The sequence below is a fragment of the Gymnodraco acuticeps genome, unplaced genomic scaffold (assembly GCF_902827175.1).
Source record: "Gymnodraco acuticeps unplaced genomic scaffold, fGymAcu1.1, whole genome shotgun sequence".
Taxonomy (NCBI): domain Eukaryota; kingdom Metazoa; phylum Chordata; class Actinopteri; order Perciformes; family Bathydraconidae; genus Gymnodraco; species Gymnodraco acuticeps.
The window spans coordinates 2,502,604-2,529,118 of record NW_022990023.1 but is presented as its reverse complement, the minus strand read 5'-3'; the positions used below and the strand labels follow the sequence as shown (position 1 = coordinate 2,529,118).

Below are 26,515 nucleotides of genomic sequence, written 5' to 3'. Positions count from 1 at the left end.
TCTCCTGAAATAAAAAACGTATACTAATTTATAAATCCCATCCTGAGCACTCTGCTACACCTTTGTGAGAAAGGCTGGATGTTTCTAATCAAACACTTTCACACTGATAAATGTATCATGTTGGAGGAATTTGTAAATGTGTGTGGACAGGTATTGTCTAATCCACTGGGGAGTGGATTTGGTTGCAAAGCTGCATCGATCATCCTCTTTTGGGGCAGAAATTGCTGCCAACACATCACACAAATGTGATATACTCTTCTGCTCCATCCCTCATCCCTAAGAGGCAACCTGGGAGCAAGTTTGTCTGGCTTAGTCAGGCTTACTGCACCTTCTGCCTGTCGCCAAGCAGCCCTGACCCAACCACCCAAGTGGAGAAGCTGCGCTGCTCACTGGAGCTCAACTGTGCCAAAGGGGGCAATTTAAAAAACATTATAATCACATGAGAAGAAATGTCCCTGGCTTGATAATTAGTATAGAGGCGAGTGGAAGATATCTTTGATGCTGTTTGGTTTGTCTGCAGTGCATAATGAGCTTCTTCATTATCCCCTTTTTCCAGCTGTCTTCGAAGCACTTTCTGGAAGGTCTTAAGAGTAAAAGTCTTTTATCAAAATTAATCCATAACCACTCATAATAGCACTGCTGTTCTCAAGTGCAGCAAAAACGAATCCGATTCGTGTTTGAATGACACACCAGTTGAAAGAATATGTTTTGTAAAATCTGGTCTTAATGCTAAGATAACTATTTGACAGAAACAAGAGGTTATTAATCTTCTTATGTAGCCTAACTCTTGATTATACAATAAATGTTGTTTAAATGTGTGTTGTGTGCAGCTTATCAATTTGGCTTTTTTGAGATTTTCAGTCAGCATCCAACCATCATTACTAACGCACTCATATGTTTTATTATCCTGTTTTGTTCTCAAACACACATGCTTAAAAGGCAGCAGGTCCCTCAGCTGCAACAATAGTGACAAAGTCTGAACCTGTAGGCTCCACCAGAGTCCTCACATGGACCATTTATTCTTATTTCTCATTGTTTCCTGTGCCTTTCTCCATCCCTGCTTTATGGCCCCTGACAACTCATGTGACAAATAGCCTCCAGACGGCCTCTCTGCTGAAACCTCGGCTCTCCCCAACAATCTTTACGTCCTCTTTTATGATAATCGTCTGATAGCGAAGACTGACCGTGTGCATCAGCCATGGGGAATCACTGTCTGGCATCGGGATCCACCAGCTGCCTGTGTCAATCACCAAGTGTGTTTTCCAGGCCGCTGTAAGTGTGTTGTCGTGAAACCATGCCACCCTGTGGAGGGAAAGGCTCCAATAATGCTTTATTGGAAGTGATTTATCTTTATTTTTCTCCTTTCAGCACTTAGTCAAAGACAGATGCTGTGTTTTATTCAAGGACGTGTTTGCAGGATGGATGCTTTCTGACAGAGACTGCAGCTTGGAGACAATCCTCTGGTGGATCGAGGGACTCTTTATTCTGCCACCGCCACCCTGCTGCACAAACATCAACCCAGAAGTGATAGCTTAAGTGTGTTAAACATGCTAAGATCACTTCTGGTTGTCAAGGGAATAAAAAGCAGATGCCGTCTTTCTGTGTAATCGGAACATCCTGTTCAGCACCTGAGGCTGAGATGTAGTTTTTGGATGTGATCAGTGACTCTCGATTTATAAAACCAATGAATGTCTTTGGTTGTGTCTCTTAGGGTGAGACACTATAGGCAAACCACTCTTTTTAATGCACTGAAAACATCAAAAGTACACATAAACAGTGGTGGAATTTCAAGTAACTAAGTACATTTACTCAAGTACTGTACCTGATATAATTGTACTTTACATCAAATGGAGTATTTCCATTTGATGCTACTTTATACTTCTACTCGGCTGCATTCCAAAGGCATATCATGTACTTATTAGTCCTTTCAAATTTACTTTGTCCCCAAAAAACACATGATATGCTGCTGTGGTATAATGCAGTGCTGCACTACTAATCTACAAAGTATTTCAAGTATCTAAATGTGGTCCACATTGAACAACTACAATACTAAAACGCTCTTAGATTAATAAAAACAGGACCACATTTTAACCATAATGATATAATGCAATGAAAAGATCCATCCTGCATAACGAGTACTTTTACTTTTCATAGTACATTTGGCTGATAATACTAACTTCAGTACTTTATATTATGCACTAATACTTTTTTACTTTCACTTAAGTACACATTTGAAATCAGGGCTTTTAAGACCATATTATGTCATTTTAAGGGATCTGACTACTTCTTCCAACCCAGCACATTGAGGGGAGTAGGACACATCTATTCTTATTGCATTTAGTTTTCATTCTATGACATTTTGTGACAGAAATCCACAGTTTTTAATTGTTAATTGTCATTATTTCAGCATTCATAAAAACATCAAAATCCTATAAAAAAAGAGATGTGTCCTTATTATTCAGTTTAGTGATTTGGAGTCATTTAGTCACATGATATTAAAGCTACTGAAAACAAATATATATATGGCACTAATGTGCAAAATCTGTAATTGTAAGACAAAGTGAACATTAAATGTGTATTTGGTCAATACTCAAATATATTTCGACATGCATGAGAATTGGTTTATAAAAAGTTACTTCTATACATGTGTTCAATCATTATTTTTTTCAGACCCAAAACAATGACAAAGGCGTGTTTCTCGGGGAAATCGTTACATTTGCAGCTTGCTACATAGATTAAAATGAATGAAAATCTATGAGGTGCAGCTGTGTAAACCAGTCAATGTTACTCTGCTGTTACAGAGACGATTGCCATTTGTTTTATGTGTCCATCTTGCCAGCTGGAAAGCAGCCCTTTAAAATAGCTTTGCAGCTGCGCCTTTTTTTAGCCTCGACGTTTTCTGCGGATTCAACCTTTCGACCAGGGTTTGGAAACTAACATACAATAACTCTAGTGAATAAAGCGGTTGTTTGCTACAGGCCTTTCCGAGCTGAGACTGAGTAATATTGCCCACTCACAAGGAGAGGGTGAGCAGTGTGCAGAGCTCCAGGCTGAGCCCCGGTGTCAGGTGCTCTGTGTGACCGCTAGTGATGCCTGATACTGCGGATCGACGCGCTGCAATGGACCGGTGAGACTTCCACTGCTCGGGGGAGGGGTTTCCTGCAGCAGCATGTGAAATATATTAATGAATGACTCTCATATCAAGCCACAGTATTCTTAACGTTCAAGATGAGATGTTTAGGCCTGCCTATATGTTTGAATCTACGGTTATAATATGGCTAGGCCAACGATTTTACGTGATATGCCTGGCATAAGTGTATATCTTTACAAAAAAGGCGTTTATTGCATGCTTCGCTTATAGACAACGCTGCTGCATATCAAGTAAAGACACCGCCAGTTAGAGATGTTAGACGTCACTTTATATGATCATCCCGGCTTTACGACTCGTTATTGTGGGTTGGCTTGGATGAGGTGGCTCTCTGTATTGTAAAAATAATCAAAAAAGTCATAGTAGGCTGTAGCCCATGTAGAACATTGTGAAAAAAAGCAATAGTTTATGTCAAAAGATAGGAAGAGAAGATTATAGTATCAACAACATATCTTGAATATTTCGTTTAAATTTGAGAAAAAACATCATGTATATGAAAAAATGTATAGTATGTCGAAAATAAATCTTATTGAAAATATTAACAAAGTTATAGTAAAGTATGGCAAGAAATATCAGAACAACATACTATACTATTTCCATAAAATAAACTAAATAAAAACATCGTAAAACAAAAAACAGCATAGTATTGTATTTTTCAGAAAAAAATATATAGTATAAAACAAAAAAAGCTCAAATATCCCCTTGAGTTGCTTCGTCATCTTATGTTGTCCTTCGGCTCAGGTTTACATAATGGCAGTCAGTTGTTAACAGAGCGTTAATTGAGTCTCTTGCCCCCTCAGATCTGCTACAGTAGAGCACTATAAGGCAGCCATGCTGCTGAGTGGAGCTGGTGATGCTCTGGGATACAGGAACCAGCTGTGGGAGTACAATGAGTCGGGACCGGCCATTCATCAGGTGGTTGCAGAAAGAACATAGAAAGAAGTGCTGAAGAGAAACTGCCTAACCACTGCTAAAGGTATAATAACTCTCTGTTGTGTTCCTTTCTTACAGGAGCTGAAGGAGCTCGGTGGTCTGAAGAACATCAAGGCCGAGCTCCCTGATTGGCCGGTGAGCGACGACACAGTCCTTCATCTAGCGACGGCCGAAGGACTGGCAACTGGTGAGGCGCAATAACATTATCCCCCCTGTCTGTCCTTTGCTTGTTTTGTTTCCAATGAGAAGTTAAATTGATCGATCTGATAGTCGAAAGTGTTCTGTTGAGGCCTCATTGGAAATCACACCACACCCCCCCCCCCCCCCCCCCCATCATGACTAAAGGCTAAATCTAATTTCCAGTCTCTACTTGATTTGCTGCTCTATTACGACTCTGTGGAAGTGGAAGGAAATGGTAGAAATGTCTACTTGACCTTTTTCTGCAATAGGGCAGCCATGTTAACATCTTTGAAAAGTTTCTGAGGAAAGCATCTGCAGAAGTTAATGCTCGTCTCCCTCTCAGGCAAGGTTGGGGAGGACCTGTTGCATGATGTGGCGACACGATATGTGGAGGGGATGAAGGACATGGAGGGGAGGAAGCCAGGGCCTTCAAGCATCCTGGGTGAGACAATGTCTTCATTTTTAAATCAGATCACATTAGAAGTGGTTGCAGAGATCTGACTTCTTCTCTGCTCTTTCAGGAGTCTCCCAGCTGAAGCCCGGAGAGGAGGGGGGCTTCAGAGTGAACTATAACCCAGAGGGGACGGGCTGTGGAGCCGCCATGAGGTCCATGTGCATCGGCCTCAGGTAAGACACTCATCCTCACAATAAAAACATAATAACTCAGTCTGATTCGTATGCATGGCTGGGTTATTATTGTCTAAATGTCAATTATTCTGCAGTGTTGTTTTCCCGAGCAGAGGGAAAAGTAGAGGAAATCAAATCCATGTTTCAAATTGATTTCCATTTAAGTGCCACTTCATTATTAATTTGGATTTCTTAATGGCATCTGTTCCTGCAAATAAAGGCCCCTGTTTTAGGACTGGGTTTAATTTGTTGTCTGAAATTCATAAATGTTGATTTTGTTATCTCAACTGACCATTTATTTACAAGTAAAATCAATGTGCTTTTCATTCAAATTAATTTGTAAAATCGATTTTCTTCATCTTAATTTCCATTCCAATGTATCTATTTCCTTTGTCCAATAATTGTATGTTAAATAGCTATATATTTTATGTAGCTTTAATGTTTTGTGGTTCATGTAACATGACTATACTTGTGGCTATGATTTTCTAAACCCCCAAATAAAATATGAATGATAAAATGGATGAAACACTTATCCACCCAAAGACATTAAAGAATCCAGACTCACCGCTCAGACGGAGGCCGTTTCTCAATGTCGAGTACACATGCTGCAGAGCACTATTTCAAGTATACTACGTCATAGAGTGGCGCAGAATGCTGGGCATTTAACCAGCATTTAACTTGTTAAGCCCCGAGCCTGTTTTTCAGGTCTCAGGCTCGAAAATGACATTCCCAGAACTAATGACCATATCTTCCCTTCTAAAAGGGTTAAATTAATAATATTTTTTCTAAAAGCAAGGTTACACCTGTGAGTTGGATGTAGAAGTGTCAGAATCAATATAGATGTTTTTATTTTAAAGTAAATTCAGATTGAACACAGTAAAAACATTGAAATGATTGTGTCTGTCCAAATTTTTTTTTACTTATATTGAAAACCACCCTTAAATGATGGGATGGTAGACTAAAAGCTTTAGGAATCCAAACTACAACATATAATAAGTACCCTGTATCAAGATTGATGCAAAACAAGTGAGATTTGAGATTTAGCAGAAAAAAAACACTTCTGGGGTCATTTGGGTGGATTTGACCTATCTCTGGCCCCCCTTGCTCGATTTTGCTGATTGACATCTCTTTCTAACCGTCAGAGCCAATGGAATCGAGGGGAACTCCCACATAGCCTACTCCTTATTTGGTAATGTGTGTGTGTGAGACTGCCGCATAGCCAAGACCGGAAGCTGCGATAACTCTGGTGGCTACCATTAGCAGCTAACTTTTACTCTCCGATTTTTACATAGAAATGGAATTATGGATTATAAATAAAAAAAATATTACACAGAAACATTATCAACCAATGGATTAACCGATTCAGCCGCGTTTTTTCTCGTTTTAATGCCATTGAACAAGTCTTTTGATCAGATTGACAGCTACACCATTTATCTAAATGGTCCACATTACCAATATCACTGCTAGGAAGAATCAATGTCATAAAAATGAATATTCTACCAAGATGTATTTTTCTTTTTCAAATGTTACCATGCTATTTATCCACTGACTATTTTAAATCTCTCAATAGACACATCTCAAAATGTATCTGGTGTAATAAAAAAAGAAGAATCAAGTTAATTACTCTTATGAAACCAGAAACTGGGTGGTCTTGGTCTTCCCAACTTTCAACACTACTTCTGGTCAGCTCAATTAAGAAATGTACTATCTTGGTCTCTGGGAAGAAAGGATTCACTATGGGTTCAGATAGAAGCCAATATCTTTGACCCGTTGCCAGTGCAAACTCTTATATTTGTTAAAGACTTCAATAAGGTGAAAAATATGGCCAAATGTTTTACAGTGGTCAATACACTTTTAGCCTGGAGAGACTGTACAAAAAAAGTTCATGTTAACTCAGGTATTTCAATCTTTTCTCCTATTTTGAACAATCCTGATCTTAGCAAATATTTGTTGTCAATTAATATAAACAAATGGACGAAATCAGGTATAAAGCAATTGAAACATTTGTTCCACAAAGATATAACATTGAAATCATTTAATGATTTAAGAGCAGAATATGACATTTCAAATAAGGATTTCTTCAGATACCTGCAAATTAGGAACGTGATCCCCTCAATTATTAAAAGCAATAAATTGAGATCGGGATTGTTGGAAGAGGAGGAGATATTGATGTCATCGAGCACGATCAAAGGTAAAATTAGAGAATTTAATGCAGTTTTTTCTAAAAGAGCTCAGTCATCCTTTCCAACTTTAAAAAAGATCTGCGGAAAGGACTTAGGGATACAGATAGATGAAACTACTTGGCTGAATATCTGTGAAAGAACACATTTTCCATTCACAAGCAATAAAATCAAAGAAGCAAACTTTAAATTTCTCAACAAATGTTACCTCACACCCATAAAGATGCATACAATTTCCAAAGAAAACTCTTAAAAATGTCCGAGATGTAAAGTAAAAGAAGGAACATTTATGCATCTGTTTTGGGACTGTGATCTCTTGAAACATTTCTGGGATTCGATTCATGTGCTCACAAAAGCCGTTTTAGGCATCGAAATGAGCCAAAATCCATGTTTTTTCCTGTTAAATGACATGCCAAACTTTAAACTGAACCCCAAACATTACAGAATACTAATCACAATAACATATTTTGCCAAGAAATGTATACTTTTACTCTGGAAGAATGAACGTCCGCCAACATTTAAACTTTTCATTGATCAGATAACACATTTTTTACCTCTGGAGAAAATGACATTGGAAAAATATAATCGTGGACATATCTTTCAAGCTCTGTGGTTGCCATTGTTTTCTTATTTGGAAAATATATCTGAGATATGACCAGTGATGGAATGGTGCACTATGTGGCTATTTTCCTGACGGCCGGAAATACTAGTTGTGTTGTCATTGTCTATATTGTCGCTGTATTGTATAATTAATTGTATAATTAATTAGGGATGCACGATATTGGTTTTTTGAAACCGATACCGATACCGATAACTTCCTGCTTCTCAAGACCGATACCGATAACCAAAAAAAATGTACGCCACTAATTATTTTAACGCGATTAACGCATGTGTATTTTTTTTCCTTGGCCGCCCCGTAGTTTCAGAGCGCATCGAGTTTAAAATACCATCTACAAGCTGATGCTGACAGCCCCGCTCCTGCCGCCCGCTTGTGGCAGACCACACTTCCACGCTCACCGGCAGGCACCGACTGGCCATCTGGAGGACCGGGAGGGTGTGTGTATGTGTGGCCCGAGGGAGCGAGAGAGAGACCTTACGTGCATTGTTGTTGTTAGCATCTGGTGCTAGCTAGCTGCGCTAACGGATATAAGGAGCTGTTTAAATGAAAACAGAGGAGCGACATTTCGCCACAACTGCGCCGAGCACTTGACTTTATGCAGGAAGCCAGACAGTGGGACATTGTACGAAAACTCACCACACTCAGCAGGGATAGTGCGCAACATGATTGCAGCGTCCAGGCAGCTCCGGTTCGAGCATATGCCTTGAGTTGCACATAGCTCCAACGCCCATACCACCGACGACAGTTTGTTTACTGTCCTGGCTTCACGAGTTAGGGAGCGCTGGATTTTTGAAGAACTCCCCTCTTCCTAAACCACTAATACCACAGTACTGGCAAAACGGGAGGAGCCGAGTGAAAAACAAGCGCCCCTCATCCCAATCCACCCACACCGCAGTATTTTTTTTCTTTTTTTTTACCCAAAAAATATATTGTATATTATCGGGGCTATTAATACTGGTATCGGGTTTATCGGGATGACGTCATAATTCCTAATATCGGACCGATAATTATCGGACCGATAATTATCGTGCATCCCTAATAATTATTTGTTTGTTTTACTTTGATGTGGGTTTATTTTATTTATTTTTTCGTTTTATGTTTATTTTCATGGCTCTGTTGTTTTTTGCGGGTGGAGGGAGGGTGGAGTGTAGTGAGTGTACTGTGATACTGTGATATTACAATATAAATTAAATGGCATCGATTACTGTACACTATAATGAAATAAAAAGACTTGTAAAAAAAAAAGGAAGAAAAAGATTGACAGCTACAGTGAGACGATCTCCCGTAAAAGCTCCGTAAAGGTACGTCGTGTTGTGATGTCTGTGTTTGCTTCCCCTGTCGCGAGTTCGGATCACTCAGTGATGATATACCTAAATAATCTGTAGAACCTCAGCTTTAATCGGATATATTGTATGTGCAGCTACGATAAGTAATAAGGGTATCTTTTATCTTGAGTTCTGTGCCAAATGCATTAGCATTTTTCGCTCAGGGGTCATTTAGATGCTTCTTATGAGACTTGTGTTTTGTTTTGGTAAAAATGGTTTGTATCGTCAGTTAGCTGAGATTATTCCCGTTAATCTGGTAAAACACATTAATAGGTTCTTAAATATTAAGATCCCCTGAGAGACACAGCGTCGTGAAAAAAAAAGGACCCGCCGAGGGGGACCTTGGGGCTCATGCATTTAAACAGTCCTTTGGCGCCACTCGATGACGTAGTATACTTGAAATAGTTGCTCTGCAGCAGTTTTACTCGCGATTGAGAAACGGCCACAGACAGACAGAAACGACTGTTTTCTGCCAAATGTGGCACAATAATGGTGATTTATTATCAGCTGCAAGAGGGAGGAGAGCATTACCATAGTCCTAGCTGATGACATGAGGGACTTAAAAGACTCAGCTTGATAAAGACTCTTAATATGTGTTTGAAGTGAGAAAGAGTTGCCCTACTGAGGTTACGGCCATGACTTTCAAAGTTAAGGTCAGAGTCCAAAATAACTGAGGTATGTGTGAGTACATGTCCTCACTCTTGATTGTAAAATCTACAACATCCAATAGTATCTCAGGATATAATGAGGAAACTAATGATAAGCTAATAAAAAATCCCCTGTATTAATCTACTGTTGCTAAATCTGTAAACTGTAGAGAAATATATCCATAGATTTTTCATATCCATAGGTTTCCAAGATCCCAGAAAAAGCTAAAATCTTGAGGTTGGGGAAGAGAGAATCAGAGGTTTTGACATTTTCTTCTCAAAAAATCATTAAAGTAAAACAACCAAACAGTTCTGATTCATTGTGTTTCTCAATGAATCTACTTAGCTCTAATCTCATCACGGTTGTAGATACATCTTCATTAGGAATCCATTGGATGTTTTTACAAAACAAGAAAACGAAGAGTTAGTGTTTCTCTGTCTTTGCTTCGGATGAGGCACAATAATAGGAACACATTTAAGTGATGTAGAATTATTGACCGTCACAGCGCCAGTTGGTCTGGTCACCCAAGGACACGAGATAACATGACATTTCACTTTCAAATTGACATTTAAGGCACTCTGCTCTTTTCCTGAAAATAATTTATGATAAATGCAACAGTGGAATAAGTATACATTCTTTGATCACTGAGCAGAAAATGAATAATTTACAGATTTCCAGGTTAAAAAAAACAAGACGTGGAGTCCATTAAAGCATGCAGAGAAGTAATTACTATAAACAGTGTCCACACAGAATATAAATGCAGAAAACACTCTGCTGTGTGATGGACCTCATTAAGTAGAACCCTGCAGCTGCATATCCTGCCTAATAAATGCTGATAATGGCTTAAATACTTTTTCCCCCCGAGGTATCCAAAGCCAGACCAGCTGTTGTCGTTGGTGGCGGTTGCTGTGGAGACGGGCAGGATGACCCACCCTCACCCGACAGGTTTCCTGGGGGCCGTAGCATCGGCTCTTTTTACAGCGTACGCCGTGCAGCGCAGACCAATCACGACCTGGGGTCTGGGCCTGCTCAACGAGGCCTGTCCAATAGCAAAGTGCTTTGTTCAGGGTCGGGGCTTCGCTGTGGAGGAGACGGAGAGGGACTGGGACTTCTTCTGTGACAAGTGGCAGTGGTATGAGCTGCTGAGATTAAGCTGTCATGCTGTATTCAACATCATCAACTCTCCATTAACCTTTTAAAGCCTTAAGGTTAATAGATGATGGCGTGATATTTGTACTGAAATGTTATTGGTCAAGTTCAGATCAGCAGCACTGAGCTCTTTTTATTGTAATGTAGTGCTCCTGAGGACAATATAAAGTACATATATTTATTTTCATCATTTAAAGGGCCCTATCATTCTCATTTGCAGGTCCATTTTGCGCTTTATGCCTCTTTTGATATGCTTTAATGTTCAAAAAGCTCTTTATTTGTCTCATACTGCGGCACCTCTTTTCACCCTCTGTCTGAAACCAGAGCCCAGTCTGCTCTGATTGGTTAGCTGGCCGGCTCTGTTGTGATTGGTCAACCACATAGAGATGTTGGAGCACTAGTCAGTAGAAGCTCAAGTGTTATATAGTGATGTCATTATGGTACAGAGATAAACATAGGCGTCAAATGGAGGCGTTTCAGGCAGGTGTGTGGAAGAGAAGCTCCCTCTGGAGGGAACTTTGATTTTAGGCTAGACCATTTACATGCACAAAAATCTATATAATACACTACTACGGTAAAGGGAAACCCCAAAAAACATAATAGGGCCACTTCAGAAAATCATATGAGCATGTCAGGACTATCTCTTACCTCCGTCCTCAGGTACCTGGACACTAGGGGCATCTCCTGTGGGGTGGGGCCTGTGATCTGGCCCTCCTCCTACGGCCCAGCGGAGAGAGACGAGGACTACAAGAGTTTCAGCCTGTCGGGCCGGGCGGGGCGCAGCGGACACGACGCCCCGATGATCGCGCTGGACGCCCTGCTGGGGGCGGGGGGCGACTGGGAGGAGCTGATGAGCAGAGCCGGCTTCCATGGGGGTCAGAGATATTTTAAATGTGGCCTTTATGATGTTGGAGGCTGAGAGGAGTATTGCAATCACTTCTAATAATCTCACCAAAGCTTTAAACATCTCATTTAAACCCTTAACCTCGACATTTTCAACTTTAAACCTATACTTATTTTTCACCTAAACATAGACTTCTAGCTCAGCCTGATAATCACAGCACCACTTCTCTTTACTTAATAATTTGACATTTTAAAATGTGTCCATACTCTTCTCTTGCATGAAGTGTCAGTATATGGCTGAAAAGATTTAATTGAAATGCAACATTTAGTTTTTATAAGATTGACAAAAGTTATAGCAGTGTGTGTATATATAGTGTATAACAATTTCCAAAAGTCTTGGCATGAATAAATTAGTCATATTATAGTATATCATTTAAAATGTCATATCTGTCATTAAAAGTCATATAGCATGACTAAAAAGAAAATTCAGAGTATCATAAGCCATTAAAAAAAATACCTCATAGTATAAATATTTTTGCCATTGAGTATGAAAGTTAAGATTGTTTTTCGAAAGTATAGTGTAAAGGTAAAAAGTGTATATATGCCATGTCAGTCATAACATTGGCATGTTAAAAATTATTTAGCATAAATTAGAACTTCCTATTATGCTAAATTAAGTAACATTGTCTCTATGGTTTCCTTCCGGCCCAGGCGACAGTGACAGCACTGCAGTGATCGCCGGCTGCTGCTGGGGTCTCCTGTACGGCACCCAGGGGGTCCCCGAGGGCAACTACTGCAACCTGGAGTACCGGGACCGGCTGGAGCGCAGCGGGGAGCAGCTCTACGCCCTGTCCCACTGAGGAGCAGACCCTGCTGCACTGACTGTGTCCTGACGTTCTGCACTGAGGGGAAACAAGGCCACACACACACACTGACACATCGACGGACAGCTGGGTGGCGCTCGGCCGTTCATCGAACCAGAGCGCTGACACCGAGCCACACTGGGGGGGGGGGGGGTGTCATTCTGCCTGAAGGGGAGTGCCTTACCCACCCAAAGAAGAGTCTCATCTGCCCGAACAAGTGTGCCTCATGATGTATAAAGAGGAGTCCCCCTAGTGACCATTTTAAATTAACATGCAGAATTACACCACTGAATGGAACAAATCCCAGCTAAGGAGAAAGTGAAGAGAAGACAAAGAATCCCCTAAGAGGCAATTATGTCATTTTGTCAGCCTGACATAATGGCAGTGAATTATCGAGCTTCAAATTAAATGTGCAATGAAAAATAAATGTCCATCTCATTAGAGTGGCTTCCTGCAGTGCAGAGCAGTAACTGTAACTGCCAAACACAATTCATGTTTCAATAAATTAAACAAACAAGGCTTTGAAGTTGAGTTGAAAACTTTATTTTTTGGTCATTGTTGTTTTAATATTTTTTTTGTCTTGTCCATTTTTAATAATTATATTGTCCTACAGGAGAGGAGAGGCATAGGGGTGGGTTTTAACTACTGGATCGAGTTAAAAAAGGAAAATGATTTGCTAAAAATCCCCTCTTCACATCCGTCCTTTCATGCTGTATTCACAAGAGCTCCGCGACAGTCTGTTTCCCGTGTCATGGTACAAAATCCCACACTGCTGGAAGAGAGAGAGCGTCTGCTGCTGGTCTCCATCCGTGTTCCTTCCTCTCCGACTAGTCCGCCCCAAAAGGTGCCTCATGTCTCTGAAATGGGAGGAAGTTGGGGAGAAGAGCAGGATTGCAGCAGGGGCCTGACGCACCTTCATCATTCAAAATAAAAAGGTCCTCCTCATCTGGGGCTGATGCTGAGGTTTGAACTGATGAAGAACGCTACAGCGGGAGAATAAGGTGCTGTGAGGCTTTGTATCCTCCTCTCTCCTCTGCACTTCCTGTCAGTTTGTCATGTATAAGTCAGTCTGGGCTTCACATCCAGCAGGCAGTGGGGATGTTGGGGCTCATTCCTAAGAAGATTTAAGGAGGTGGGGAGGGGGCAGATGGGGTTTAGTTTCCAGGCTGATGGAAGGGGGCAGGGTGCGTTTGAACCTGCATTGCTGTGGGAGGTAAACAGAAAGCAGCAAAAAAAAAAAAAAACACATAAATGCTACTTCAAGGCACAGATGGAGAATGAATGAATGAATGAATGAATGTATGAATGTATGAATGGATGAATGGATGAATGAATGGATGGATGAATGAATGGATGAATGAATGGATGGATGAATGGATGAATGAATGAATGAATGGATGGATGGATGAATGAATGAATGAATGGATGGATGGATGGACGGATGTAGCTCTGCACTCGTACCTTGTGGATGTCCGATGTAAAAGTGTTGGTGTGCTCCCTGCTGGGGGCCGTGCTGCGGGTGCTGTTGCACGGAGCCGGGGCCCTGCTGAGGGGGGGGCTGCAGCATCACTAACTGGGGCTGGCCGTGGTTCCCCTGGTGGTGGCCCGCCATGGCTCCCTGTACGTGGGCCTGGGGGACAGGAGAGTCATGTTTAGATCAGAATACGTCATTTTACCCGACAAATACTCATTATCAGCAGAGGTTAATTTGTTAAGGAAACTTATTACTGAAAACGCTCGTCAACAACCTTTTTACCCATTATGAACTAAAGGAGGAAAAGACGTTGTCTAAATACTGCATAATGATCTAGTCTCAATAAATGTTTAACAAGACTCAAGTGTAGTTCAAAAATAAGATCAATACTAAAATAACAATTGTTGACAAGAGAAGACGACAAAGATGTTCCTTAATGCAGCATTTTAGAGAGAGGGCATTGTTGAGGAAGACCATGAGTAACTTCCTTTAGCTAAAGTTAACATTAAAAACGATGGAGTTCGAGAAAGAAATCAGTTTTGTGGCTAAAGTAGTCAAATGAACAATATAATCTGATAACCGTTTATCGGCTAGACTAAAATTGTTATGGTTTTCTTTGCTTAAGGTAAGACTAAAACTGCCACACGGGACACTTGGGACAGGGTGAAGTTGACTAAAAAGTATAAAAACGTGGACATTTGAAACAGGATTTACTTAAGAATATCTAACTAAATGAACACTAACTTGCAGTAAAACATGAAAAGGAACAGAGAAAGTCTCAGCACTGAGGATCCTTACCTGTGTTAACTGGCCCAGAGGATAGGACTGTGGGATGCCCTGGTGGCTGTGGATGCTGTAGCCCTGGATGGGGTACGAGCCCTGTGGAGACGTGTGTCCCGGCGGCATGTTGGGGGGGGTCTGTGCTGACAGAGGACCTGAGTGGTACAAGGACTGGGGCTGGGGGCCGGGCTGGGCATTCTGAAAGGAGACCACAACGTCAGAAGAGATGATGAATGAAAATAGCATGTCCCTAAGGCTGAATTCTCTGAAGGGTGAAACCCCTCCCCACATCTCTTAACCTTATCAAGCCTACATTTATGTAAATTGTTGTAGTATTATGATGGAGCCTTTTTTAAATGGGCCTGGTTTGTTCCTGAGTTATTCTGTCATTCATAGAGAAATCCAGACTTGGTGGATGCTCCCTCAGAGTTGGGACACATCAAATGTGTTTCGGTATATTTTGTGTCCTGTACCTGTCCGGGGCTCTGTGCAGCGTGCTGGGGGGGGGGCTGGTTTCCTGTCGGGGTGCTGGAGGGCTGGGGCTGATGAACGGCACCCGCGTGGTGGGCAAAGGACTGTTGAGCTACAGAGGGAAATAACAAAGATGATTAATGTCAGAGAAATACTTTATATTGTCGTTTACTCCCATTAGGCGCTTTCACACCGGAGTACTTTTCCCACAAAGGTTCATGAGAACTTAGTTCATGAGAACTCTTTAGTTCTCATGAACTAAGTTCAGATCGCGTTCACACCGGAATAAGTCCCTGGGGGAGGATTAGGCAAATGAAGCCGCTGACGTCACTTCTTCTTCTTCTGCTGCTTTGGGTTTACTGGCAGGCCGCAAACCACTTCACGGCGTATACTGCCGCCCAAAGCCCCCGGCCCGAAGTCCCCGGAGTTAGGGACTGGTTTCAGTAGAAGCTGCTGGGAGTCCCAGCAGCTTCTACTGAAGCCTTCCGAGTAAATCGCCAGAACGCCGACACCTCCTCATCTCCACCGCTCCCATGTTTTCTTTGTGTTGCCATAAGTTAGTCTCTCTGCGTTTCTGCGCTGGGCTAATGCTAATAATGCTAATGCGAGGATAATAAAATGGCGGCTTCACAAAACGTTTTGGGAGTTTTACGGAGCGTGGTTTGCAATCCGCCCAGCCAATCAAAAATAGGAACCTTTTTCTCCCACGAAAGACCCTGCTCTCTAGCAGGGACGGAAAAAGGGGGTGAAAAGGTTCTCATGAACTAATTTTAGTTCCGGCTCTTTTTGGTGTGAACGCAAGATTTCGGAACTATATCGGAACTAAAGTGGGAAAAGTACTGCGGTGTCCGGAGTACTTTTCCCAGTATAGTTCCGAAAATGTGCGTTCACATGAGAACCTTTCCACCCCCTTTTCAGTCCCTGCTAGAGAGCAGGAAAAGGTTCCCAGGTTTTTTGAGGCTCTTAATGAAAGTATGAAGATTACAAACATATGATAAGCTGTAAGTGTGTTTTGAAAATCTCTAAACTAAAAATGTCCTCATCAGATTGAAAAAAAACAAAGTATAGGAGCAGTACGACTTCAAATAAAAATAAATGAATACTATTGGCTCATTCAGCGTTGGAGCACAGGCCTCTTGCAGAGATATTTAGGAGGTTTGAGCTCTACTCACCGTAAATGCCCTGCTGTTGCCCCTGAGGCCCTTCTCCCTGTGGAGAGAACTGGGGGCCTCCTGGGGGGCCCATGGCTTGTGGGTGTGGACCACCGCCTTGCCCTATCATCCTGGCTCCTCCTTGCAGCATAGAGTACATCGGCTGAAGAGAGGGGGGAACAAATCCACATATTTAAATACTAATCCCATACTGCCAGTCTTTTCCGTTTTTAATACAGTGAGGAAGATGCTACATGTTTTGGTTCAAAGGCTTCATTTTCTGGGTACCAAACTGTGAGGCTTCTTATAACGATGTATTTGTCGCCAGAGAGGGATTGTTGCGTAATATTGCATCCAGTTAACATTTAGTTTGTACAACCTGTGCAGCAGATTAAACTGCATCAGACATAAATATAAGTTTGTAAACACATTGAATGGTTTACTGAATGTCAGAGCAAAGTGGAAATGTGCTAACATATTCAGAGTAGCATAACAAGCTCTCAGAACAAACATTCAGCTGACCATTTAAACATGAATTTAAAAAAAAGGTGTGAGAGGTCAGACTTACAACCTGTCCGGGGTAAGGGGACATGGCCTGGAGGACCTGCTGCTGGCTGTACTGCTGAGGGTTGTACTGCAGGTAGGGCTGAGGGTAGGGGGACGCCACCAGAGGGGCCCCGGCTGCTGAGGATGCAGCCTGCAGCATGGGCGGAGCCGAGTTACCATGGTCCGAGCGCTGAGCCACTGCACAGCGGGGCGGGGGGGAAAGAGTTATTAAGACCACAGAAACATTCAAGGGAAAAAAGTACAGCTTTATTTGTCAAATGTTTAAATGGAGACTATACATTGAAACTACAGATCTGGAGAGAGAAACATGTGCTTACCTTTGGTCCTGGGGTATTTCCCCTGGCTGACTGCAGACATGGTGTACTGGTACATGGGTGGGGGCTGCAAGACAGACATAATCAAGAGGGCAATTGAGAAAAATTCAGTCAAAACTAAATAATTATCATTTTGATACTCAATGAATTGTTTTAAAATGTTTAAAGCAAAATGCCACAATATTTCTAATGTCAGCCTCTGAAACAATTATATTTTCTGGGTATTCTATAATAGCAAAACGTATATTTAAAATGTCCAATATTGTACAGTCGAAACATGCTGTTTAAATATGTGACAATCTGGTAAACTAAATTGCATTTTATTTGTACTTTTATAGACAAAAATGAGAAAGTGACAGAAATAACCGTTAGCTGTAGACCTAAACAAATTTGAAAACAAATAAAGAATATTAATTTATAATTTGCTGAAGTACCTGCACAGGGTGGATCTGTGACACATAGGAGAGGTAGGGGGTGTTGTACAGGGGTCCCTGCCCCCCGGGGTGCTGCAGGAGCACGGGGCTGGGGGGAGTGGGACGAGGCGGGGTGGGCGCTGTGTTGGGCTTCACCTGTAATAACACAACCACAGGGAGATTAAATAAGCATGTCACTTAGCTAATCACAGGCATTTCAATAAATCTTATCATTCAACATTAGAACAATACGTATTTGTACCTAAGAATAGTACTATTTTAATGCCTAGCTTATGACTTCGACTTTATAAAATCCACTCAGTACTCAAGTGCTCTATATCTTACTCTTGTTTTAGTATAGTTCTTATTTTTCTAACATTTCAAGCATTCAGCAGGAACACATTGGCTTACCATGGGCATTGGACTTTTGATAGGGTTGAACTCCTTAGCGTTGGGGTTTAAGGTTGATTTCTTGACTTGTCTGGAAGATATAAAGAAAGAAATGTGTTAACAATTATTAATCACAATAATATAAGCCATTAAAACCAAACTGTTTAACAGTGAAGAGTCGCTCAGAACTCACTCTGGCATGCCCTCCGGACGCTCCGCAGACTCAGGCCTGGAGTCCTCGCTGCCCGGGGTCCTGGCTGGCTGTGGGGTGGCCGGTGAATGCCGGTCTGAAACAGTGCCAGATGTGGAGTCTTTCGCGTCTGCAGCAGGGGAGGGTGAAGGCTGAGGCTGGGAAGGACCCGAAGCTTTGGGCTCTGATGAAGCGTCTGAGGGCTTGGCTCCGCCGGGCTGGGTGACCTCGCCAAGGGAGGGTGGGTTCGCTGTCGCTGGGGAGCTGGGCGAGCTCGAGCTGCCTCCACTCGGCTGGAGCTGAAGACAAGAGCAGGAGATAGGGATTGAGTTTAGATGTTAAGAAGAATCGAGGTGTGGCAAAAAGGGAAACTAAGTGATGAAGATTTAAGAAGCAGATACATGTAATCTTATACTTAAATATTGTTTTCCATAACTTTTCCAGGGCCTGGAATTAGCATTTTGAATTTCCATGACTTTTCCAGGTTTTTAATGACCGTAAGAACCCTGAAAGCTGCCAGATCTATTTAGCACATTTCCATGAAAACAGATTCCTAAAGAAACTTTGTCAAAAATTCAAGGCACAACAAACTTGTCTGAATGTCTTGTGAGACTCACTAACGGTCACAACCAAGTGAATAAGAGAGATTTGAAAAGGAAATCATTGTTCATCAGGGATGTCTCAGGTTGCAGCTTCTTGATTCGTCACAGATGTTCTAATTTCACACTTCACAGAGGCAACTGAACTCTTACCCTGAATTCCTTGCCAAATTTCCGCAGCTCCTCAATCTGAGACCTCTGCTGAACCGAGGGAACTGGTGGAAGAGAGAGAAAAACAAACATGAATGAAAATGGAAAGATTTAGAGAAAGGCAAACTTGGGGCATGTTTTCAAAAACACAAAGAGCACACAACTATGAACATGTGGATTGAATATCCTCAGATGTATGTGTGCATTTCATGTAAAAGACTGATTTCCAGCCTTATACACACACCTTTACTACTCTTGCTGTCCTCTGTGCCGCTCTGGCTCTCAGCGGCACGTTCCTTTGCAGCGTTGCCAAGGATCTCGTTCACTGTAAAGACGAGACAAACGGTAAACTAATTAGTTGGTGCTTCATTAGATTCCACCTTCAATACCAGTCGCTTACTGCCACAAAGTGACGGTCTTATTGATGAAGCTCACGTCATTATGGACAAATGGTTTTGACTTTGATATTTAACTCTTTAACAAAAGCAGGAGGCCAGTAATCAGACCGTACCATCGACAGGGAAGAGAGGGGCGGGGCCAGACATCTTCTGTGGGGGCATGGAGACAGACGATGTGTCCAAATAAGGCGTGTCCTGGGAAGAACCTGATTTAGGAGAGCGAGAAGCTGCAAGGACAGGAGAGGGAATAATACAAGTTAGATCTCAGACAAAATGAATCAATAATATAATAGTGGTTTGGTAAGAGCAGCCGACAGAACGTACTTGAGGACTGAGAGTGTGAAGAACGGACTGTTCTGCTCGACTGCGGAGGTCTTTGGGCTTTTGGAGATGTTCTGCTAGACACTGAAAGGCAGAAAATAAAATATTTTCAATCTGTTTGAAATTCACACTGCCTTTATAAAAATGCTAAGATGCCGTTCAAACACTCACCTCCATTAACAGGCCTGCCAGCGTCAGACAGTGAGTGTGGGAGTGAGTGGGAATGAGGGACTGTGTGTCCGTGTGGTGCGGGGGGGCTGGAGGGGGATGGAGCAGCGGATGCTGGTCCTCCGGCAGAGGCTGGCGTGGGGCCAGGGCTCGGAGCATAGGCCCCGCCACGGCCCGACAGAGGGCTGTTCCTCTCAGAGGGGGAGACGCCAGACTGGGGCCCGGCGGCAGAGGGCAGCGGGGGTCTGGGGGAGGATGAGGATGGAGGGTTGGAGCGGTATCCTCCGCTCAGACGGGCGTGAGGTGGCGGCCCCCCGGGACCTCGCTCAGATCGGTCCCGCTCTCGGTTCATCTCTCTCTGACGCTGAGGTAATGGAATGTACTTGCCATCCCTGTGAGAGGAAGAGAATATGTGTCACAGACGGACAAAACATGTGGTACAACAAATATCACACTGTAAAAACTGACTGGTGCAACGAAACATGATAGGATAGATGGACTTTTATTAATCCCTCGTGGGGAAATTGTCTCTCTGCATTTGACCCATCCTAGTGTTAGGAGCAGTGTGCTGCCATTTTGAACGGCGCACGGGGAGCAGTGTGGGGAACGGTGCCTTGCTCAGGGTCACCTCGGTAGCACTTGGTCTTGCCGGGACTTGAACTGGTGACCTTCCAGTTGCCAAGCCCTAGGTGGTGGCGAGGAGTTCCGGCTCAATCAGCTGTTTGATAGAGTGGATTGTATGCAGGGTATATCAAAGTCAAGTCAAAGTCAGCTTTATTGTCAAGAATTCTACATGTTGTACATCCAGAAATCTCGAAATATCGTTTCTCGAGGTCTTACGGAGCGTCCACACAGCAGCGTGCGTTGACGCTTGGCGTATCTGAAGCTTGGGGATTTTTTGCAACCAACAACCAATCACATGAATCTCCCGCCCCTGACATACAAAGCAATAGCAATTTTAAAACGAAGTAAACTGGATATAAACTCCCCAAACAGGCGAAAACCTACCAGTTTCACCCACTGCCTCTGCCACCTCCCTCCATGCCTCGCTCCTCCGGTTTGTATCCCGGTAGATGAACAGAGACTGATCATACAGCACCGGGTGATTCACTACCGCTAGAATGAATTTTCCCTCCATTTTTTGGAATATGAGGAAATGACCTGCGTAGTCTCTCCCAGCATACACGCGGTTTGATTGGCTAGCACTTGTACTGGCAGATTTGCATAAACGGGATTTCATTGGCTGACGCCTCCATCGAGGCGTCAAAAGTTGAACATTGCTCAACTTTTGAAGCCAGCAACGCTCCACGTCGCTTCCCAAAATGCAGTTCGGCTAAAAGTGACGTCACCCCATTCAAAGTGAATGGGCAGAAGCGTTGGAAGCTTCAACGCACGCCGCTGTGTGGACGGGCCGTTACAGTGTGACGTAGATACATCAAACAACAACAAAAAAACTAAAAGGGCCTATATGCAGGACTCCTGAAGTCAAATTGAATACCTTTTAAAACCTTTTTTAAGACCCTTTCCATACATTTTAAGACCTCATTGCCACTCATCGTAGTTTAAAATTATTCACCACAGCCTTGTTGGAATATAATTTATAATCTAGGATATGACACTATAACTCTACAGGCCCCACAGACCAGCGGCCCCCCTCACCTGGTGCTAGCTCCAGGGCTGTCTCGGCCTCGCTCTCGGGGGCTCTCGCGGCCCCTCTCACGATCGTTGCCGTCTCGCACCACAGCGCTGTATTTGTCCTCCTCGCTTTTGCCTTCATCATTTTCCAGGCCGACGCGATGCCGATACTGCGGGCTCGACTCGATCTCACAGGCCAGGCGAGCAGCGCGGGCCTCCCTCTGCCGAAAGTTGTCTGAGTTTCCCTTCTCCAGCGGCACACTGGAGCAGGAGAAGGAGAAAGGAGCGACAAAGAACAAACAATGAGGGATACAGAAAGCCTTAAAACTGTTCAGTCAGACAACTCACATGTTTCTTAATATGTTTATTAGAAGCAGCATATAGTTTGAGTTTGGCGTCTATGCTCGGGCCTCATCACTCCACAGATTTACAAAGAACATGAGTGATGATTAGATAACTATCCCCCGAGCCTACAAGTGGAAGCTGGGGTGGTGGGGGGGCAGGCGAGCAGCAGGAACATGAACGCAGCAGTAGCAAGTGATCACAGCAGCAGCGAGGCAGAGGCAGGAAGACCTGGCAGCTTAAATAGAGCGGCATGTTTAGGAGAATGTGTTTGGTTGGTTGTAAGAGGTGCGTCGAGTTGACTGCCTGAACTAGCTCGTAGGCTTCGCCCCATTTCTTGAATTCAAACTGAGCCCAAAGTATTGTTCATGTAAAACGTATGAATTGAAATGGCTACTTACGTATACATGGAAAGGCTGGAATCGTATGTTGACGTGACTCCATATTTCACTTCATTGTAGCGGAACATCTCGTTGGCATCCCAGCCATTGGACTGAAAAGACAAATATAAAATAAATCAGAGAAATTGTTAAGTGCATTAAGCAGAAGTTTCTTGTAGTTTAATAATAATAATAATAATAATAATATTAAAACATTTCCGAGTATGGGTATTTATATCATCTTTGTTTTTTGTAGTGTTGAAAAGACAGAGCGACTCACTGGATCTTTCTCCAGATCGAAGCCCTCTCCATTGCTCTCTCCGCCCTCCCATCTCTGCAGAACCTTCTCCTTGTGTTCTCCGTTGACACGAGTGGAGCTGATGGCCGTGTCTGTGAAGGTGTCTAAAACCATAGGAATAAAAGTAGATTAGACCTTTCTCAAAGTGTTTCATTTGGCACACTTTATCTACAGCCTGCAAACTGAGTCTAATCAATGAGTCTCAAAATAGAACATTAAAGAATGCTGACTTTTGACCATATAGCCGAAAATCTATTATTCTCTCTTCCTTTTCTCAGATCAAATCCAATCTAGTCATGGCTAACATATCTATTTACTATAAATCAAGGACACTCTCAGCATGAACTAAGTCTAACTTTCACCACAAAAAACTGTTTTCCAGGAGGATAAATATGTCTATCCTTCAAATGCATTGCAGGTGTGTCAAGATGTTTGTACCTCTTGTGGCAAAGTTGAGGTCGACGTCTTTGCAGATCATGGTCACCAGGTCGGAGGGGCTGAAGATCATGGTGTCAGTGATGTCCTCCCTCCGTGGCAGAATTGATGTCGGTTCCTCCTCCTCACCGCGTTTGTGTACAGCGTCCACAGCCAACTCACACTATGGCCCAACATTAGAGATTTTAAGTCAGTGTTAACTTGCAGACAGGGACATAAAACTACTAAAGAAAGGCCATATTATTCATTGAGAAAAGTTAACAGTTATGCTGGCAGGATTACATGCAGAGCTTTATTTCGTTGAAGTAGGTTCAACAAGAGATTCTTACCCGAGAGCTGAGAGTCTTAAATACGCCTTCAAATACACTGCCGTTCTTCACTCTTATGTCACAGGTCGAACCCTAAGAGAGAAGGAGAAAGACTTTGTTTTAAAAACATATAAAAGCAGAAAAATAAGACACAAACAAAATGTATTTAGAAATCTGATACTTCTAACTCTAACAGCTTTTTGGGATTGAGTATACATATTTTGAAAACTGTATTCTGTATACTGTCCATGTTGTCAATAGTAACTATTTAATGCATCTGCTTTTATGAGATTTGGGTTGTCGTGTCAGAAAAAGTGCACGTCTAGTAATAATAAGGAGAAACACGACAGTCAACTTGCAGCACAGTCGATCTTGAAAGAGAAGGACCATTAGAGAAGGTAAGTTACATCTTCCCTCCGACTAATATGGTACAGGTCAAAGTAGGTAATGCAAGTCATTCATTTGTCTTGAATAATCCATTCTGGTCTAATGACATTAATAACAAGTCTAATGACTTACCACAACAGCTGTGAGGAAATGAAGCATCCTAGCATTGTTGTACACACCCTCGAACACCTGCAGATGGGAAAACATGTTTTAGGTATTCATCAAGCAAAGTATTACAAATACATGACATTAAAAGATCAAATGATGATATTTAAAAAAGAAAAAGGACCAACATTTGAAATCTTAACCAGTAAAAAATATGTAGGTTGTCCATTGAAAGGGAAGGTGCTACATCAATACTCTCCTTTTATACAGGAAAACCACTTATGACGCACTCTAAGGAATGGAGGTTTAAGCCACAGTTACCCTTTTTAACCAACTGTCGTCACCGGTATATTCCTGGTAGTCAGATACATTTGGATTGTAGTCCAATGCACACGACATATTCTTTTTATATAAAAACCTCTCATCAGTGCTCTCTTGAAGAGGAACATTCAAAGGCAGATTTTCCATATGTAGTTTAAAATCTTCGATCATGTATAAGATCACACGATAAGCATGATGGTGCGGAAATGGGACTTAAAGATAAGGATTGGTTTCAATATGGCCCTTTAGTTTTTAACATTGTGTACAATCTTATGCATGAAACTTTTCTGAATCAGGATACTCACTGGAGATGACTGGAACGTTGGCTTTGCAGAAGCTCGGTTCCTGGGAAAAACAAAACAGTTAAAACATGTTTGTCTGCTCAGACAGTAGTATAACCTAAAAGCCGGCCAAGGCAGTGTCACATTCCACATATACAACATGTAGTTGAAAAGCTCACTTACAGGTCTGACGAGTCCCCAAATCAACATTCCTACTGCACTGAACACTTACAACGCAAACTTGGTAACTACAGTCACCTATTGGGAATTTATACTTTCTTCAAACTTTATTTATTGATGTATTCAACCTTTCTTGAGTTAGGTGTCATCCTGCCACCAATTTCACTTTTGGAAATTGCATTTTTCAATTATGTAATGTGTAGTATAATCTTAAAGAAAACTTCAATATTTGGTAATGTTTCATATGTAGCAGTTCAACTGATCCCTTTAAATGGATCACACCCAGAAGCTCTCCTGAATTAAGTAAGGAAAATCGAAACTATATTCTTTAAATCACGTCAACATTTTAGAAAAAACGTTTGAGCAACCTGTGTTTTCATACAGTAATAACATGATTAGATCAATCAGGATAGTAAATACGTCCACCATGAACAATACACATAAGAAATGTCTTCACTGCTCGTCACATACACGCTTGCAAAACAAAGGCTGGAAAGAAGCTTGCAAGAGTTTCGTAAAAAAACACATCTCAGAGATTTTAGGACAGATATAACATGGTGATGGCCTCAATATAACATAAATATTAAGTACAATGTTTCTACAAGATACTTTATTGGCTAAAAATGCATGTGTGTTGTCAATGCTATATTGCACATAATCCACGTCTCTTTGCTGGCACTGACAGGCCATATACACTTTGAATAGCTTTTTTGCTGCTCACTGCTTTCACAAAACCTGGATCCACCTCAGCATTTAATCTGGACATTCCAATTGGTTAACAGTCACTGTCAATCTAACATGAGCTAATCTGATTGGCCTGGAAAGAAACGCTATTTCCGAGACACACCCACTCGGCACACACCGCCTTAACCGGTAGGCCTCCAACTCACGGGACAATCCTCGGACTGGCCTGACAGAAAGCCCCCCACAACCCGCTTACCTCCCGGCCTGAGTCCTGCTGCCGCTGTTGATTCCGCTGACTGGAGCAGACATACCGGCGGGGCCCGAGGTTCCGTTGGACGCCTTTCTCCCGCCTGAGCCGGGTTGCTGCTGTGGTTTCAGCATTGCGAAGCACAAGGCTTAAGACACCAATAAGTGTACGCTCACTTATAAACACTGATACCTTTGTTGGTGAAGTTTTTAAGGCGAACTATCTTTAGCAGTATCACCTGTCCCGAGCGGAGCCGGTGTTTAACCTCAGGGATACCGGCTAGCTACTCTTGCTAAGTGAAGTCGCTTGTGGCCTAAAATGTAAAAGCGAATTTAAATTAAATTAAACATATAACTTAACAAACTACCCCGACTATCTTATCTGTTACCACGGTGGTTATGTCAAAGCAAGCGACTAGTGAAAAGACACGAGTTTTCGTGTGATTACTTAGCACTAGCTCGCTAACTTAGCACTAGCTTGCTAACTTAGCATTAGCTTTGATCCTAAAGCTCACTTCGGGCGCTTTCCTCCGGGATCTACGTTCTTCTCTCGGTCGCGTCGCCTTGACTCCGGCACCGCTGACCCCTTCCGTTAAAATTTAAGCAGTTGGTGTTACTGTCAGTTGCCCTATTAAGTTAGATTATTACAGGTTTCTTACTGAAAACCTGCTGCGGGTCGGTCAACACCACCTCTCGGTAGGTTCACTAGACTCAATCCGCGCGCGGCTGACCGGCTGGAAAGGGGGAGGGGGCGTTGACGTGCGCGTGCGCTTTTTGACCTAGTAGTGAGCGCTCGTACGTGGAGTCATGTGTGCAACTGTGCATTGAACTCATTAATTATGATAATTATGATTTATCTCTCAGATATAAACAGAGGTGGAAGAAGTACTCAGATCTTGTACTTAAGTAAAGGAAGAAGTAAAAGTGTATGAATACTATGTTACAAGTACAAAAGTGTTGGTATACAAATATAATAAAACTCCTGAAAGCAAAAGTACTCATTATGCCAATT

The 26,515-nt window shown here is 42.4% G+C and overlaps 2 protein-coding genes across 3 annotated transcripts; one reads left to right on the top strand and one right to left on the bottom strand.

Moving 5' to 3' along the window:
• The first annotated feature begins 2,784 nt into the window (after positions 1–2,784).
• adprh (ADP-ribosylarginine hydrolase) lies at positions 2,785–13,034 on the top strand. The gene is made up of 8 exons (XM_034214653.1): positions 2,785–3,127; positions 3,949–4,063; positions 4,160–4,268; positions 4,605–4,703; positions 4,783–4,888; positions 10,526–10,792; positions 11,470–11,684; positions 12,364–13,034. The coding sequence occupies exons 1-8, from the start codon at positions 3,090–3,092 to the stop codon at positions 12,510–12,512; spliced, it is 1,098 nt and encodes a 365-aa protein (XP_034070544.1). The 5' UTR covers positions 2,785–3,089; the 3' UTR covers positions 12,513–13,034.
• Position 13,035: 1 nt separating this feature from the next.
• LOC117544982 (ataxin-2-like protein) lies at positions 13,036–26,235 on the bottom strand. 2 transcript variants are annotated; one of them, XM_034214591.1, is made up of 23 exons: positions 25,514–26,235; positions 24,418–24,457; positions 23,819–23,875; positions 23,321–23,392; positions 22,995–23,154; positions 22,539–22,660; positions 22,280–22,371; positions 21,561–21,797; positions 19,905–20,293; positions 19,737–19,817; positions 19,526–19,639; positions 19,259–19,339; positions 19,018–19,079; positions 18,269–18,564; positions 18,097–18,166; positions 17,707–17,841; positions 17,276–17,339; positions 16,960–17,135; positions 16,413–16,554; positions 15,243–15,352; positions 14,788–14,967; positions 13,977–14,145; positions 13,036–13,719 (listed from the first exon to the last, which is right to left on the bottom strand). In XM_034214591.1, exons 1-23 carry the CDS (start codon positions 25,636–25,638, stop codon positions 13,670–13,672), a joined length of 3,024 nt encoding a protein of 1,007 aa, XP_034070482.1. In that variant the 5' UTR covers positions 25,639–26,235; the 3' UTR covers positions 13,036–13,669. The 2 variants fall into 2 exon arrangements, with proteins under 2 accessions (XP_034070482.1, XP_034070483.1); XM_034214592.1 differs by having other exon boundaries at positions 13,036–13,629.
• Positions 26,236–26,515: the final 280 nt, after the last annotated feature.

Excerpts from the sequence above, each read along its gene's own strand:
- adprh (XM_034214653.1), top strand. The coding sequence starts at position 3,090 with ATGCCTGATACTGCGGATCGACGCGCTGCAATGGACCG. Across the intron at positions 4,064-4,159 it reads CGGGACCGGCCATTCATCAG|GAGCTGAAGGAGCTCGGTGG; the intron begins GTGGTTGCAGAA and ends CCTTTCTTACAG. Across the intron at positions 10,793-11,469 it reads TTCTGTGACAAGTGGCAGTG|GTACCTGGACACTAGGGGCA; the intron begins GTATGAGCTGCT and ends CTCCGTCCTCAG.
- LOC117544982 (XM_034214591.1), bottom strand. The coding sequence starts at position 25,638 with ATGCTGAAACCACAGCAGCAACCCGGCTCAGGCGGGAGAAAGGCGTCC. Across the intron at positions 23,393-23,818 it reads ATTTCCTCACAGCTGTTGTG|GGTTCGACCTGTGACATAAG; the intron begins GTAAGTCATTAG and ends CTTCTCTCTTAG. Across the intron at positions 17,842-18,096 it reads TCAAAAGTCCAATGCCCATG|GTGAAGCCCAACACAGCGCC; the intron begins GTAAGCCAATGT and ends GTGTTATTACAG.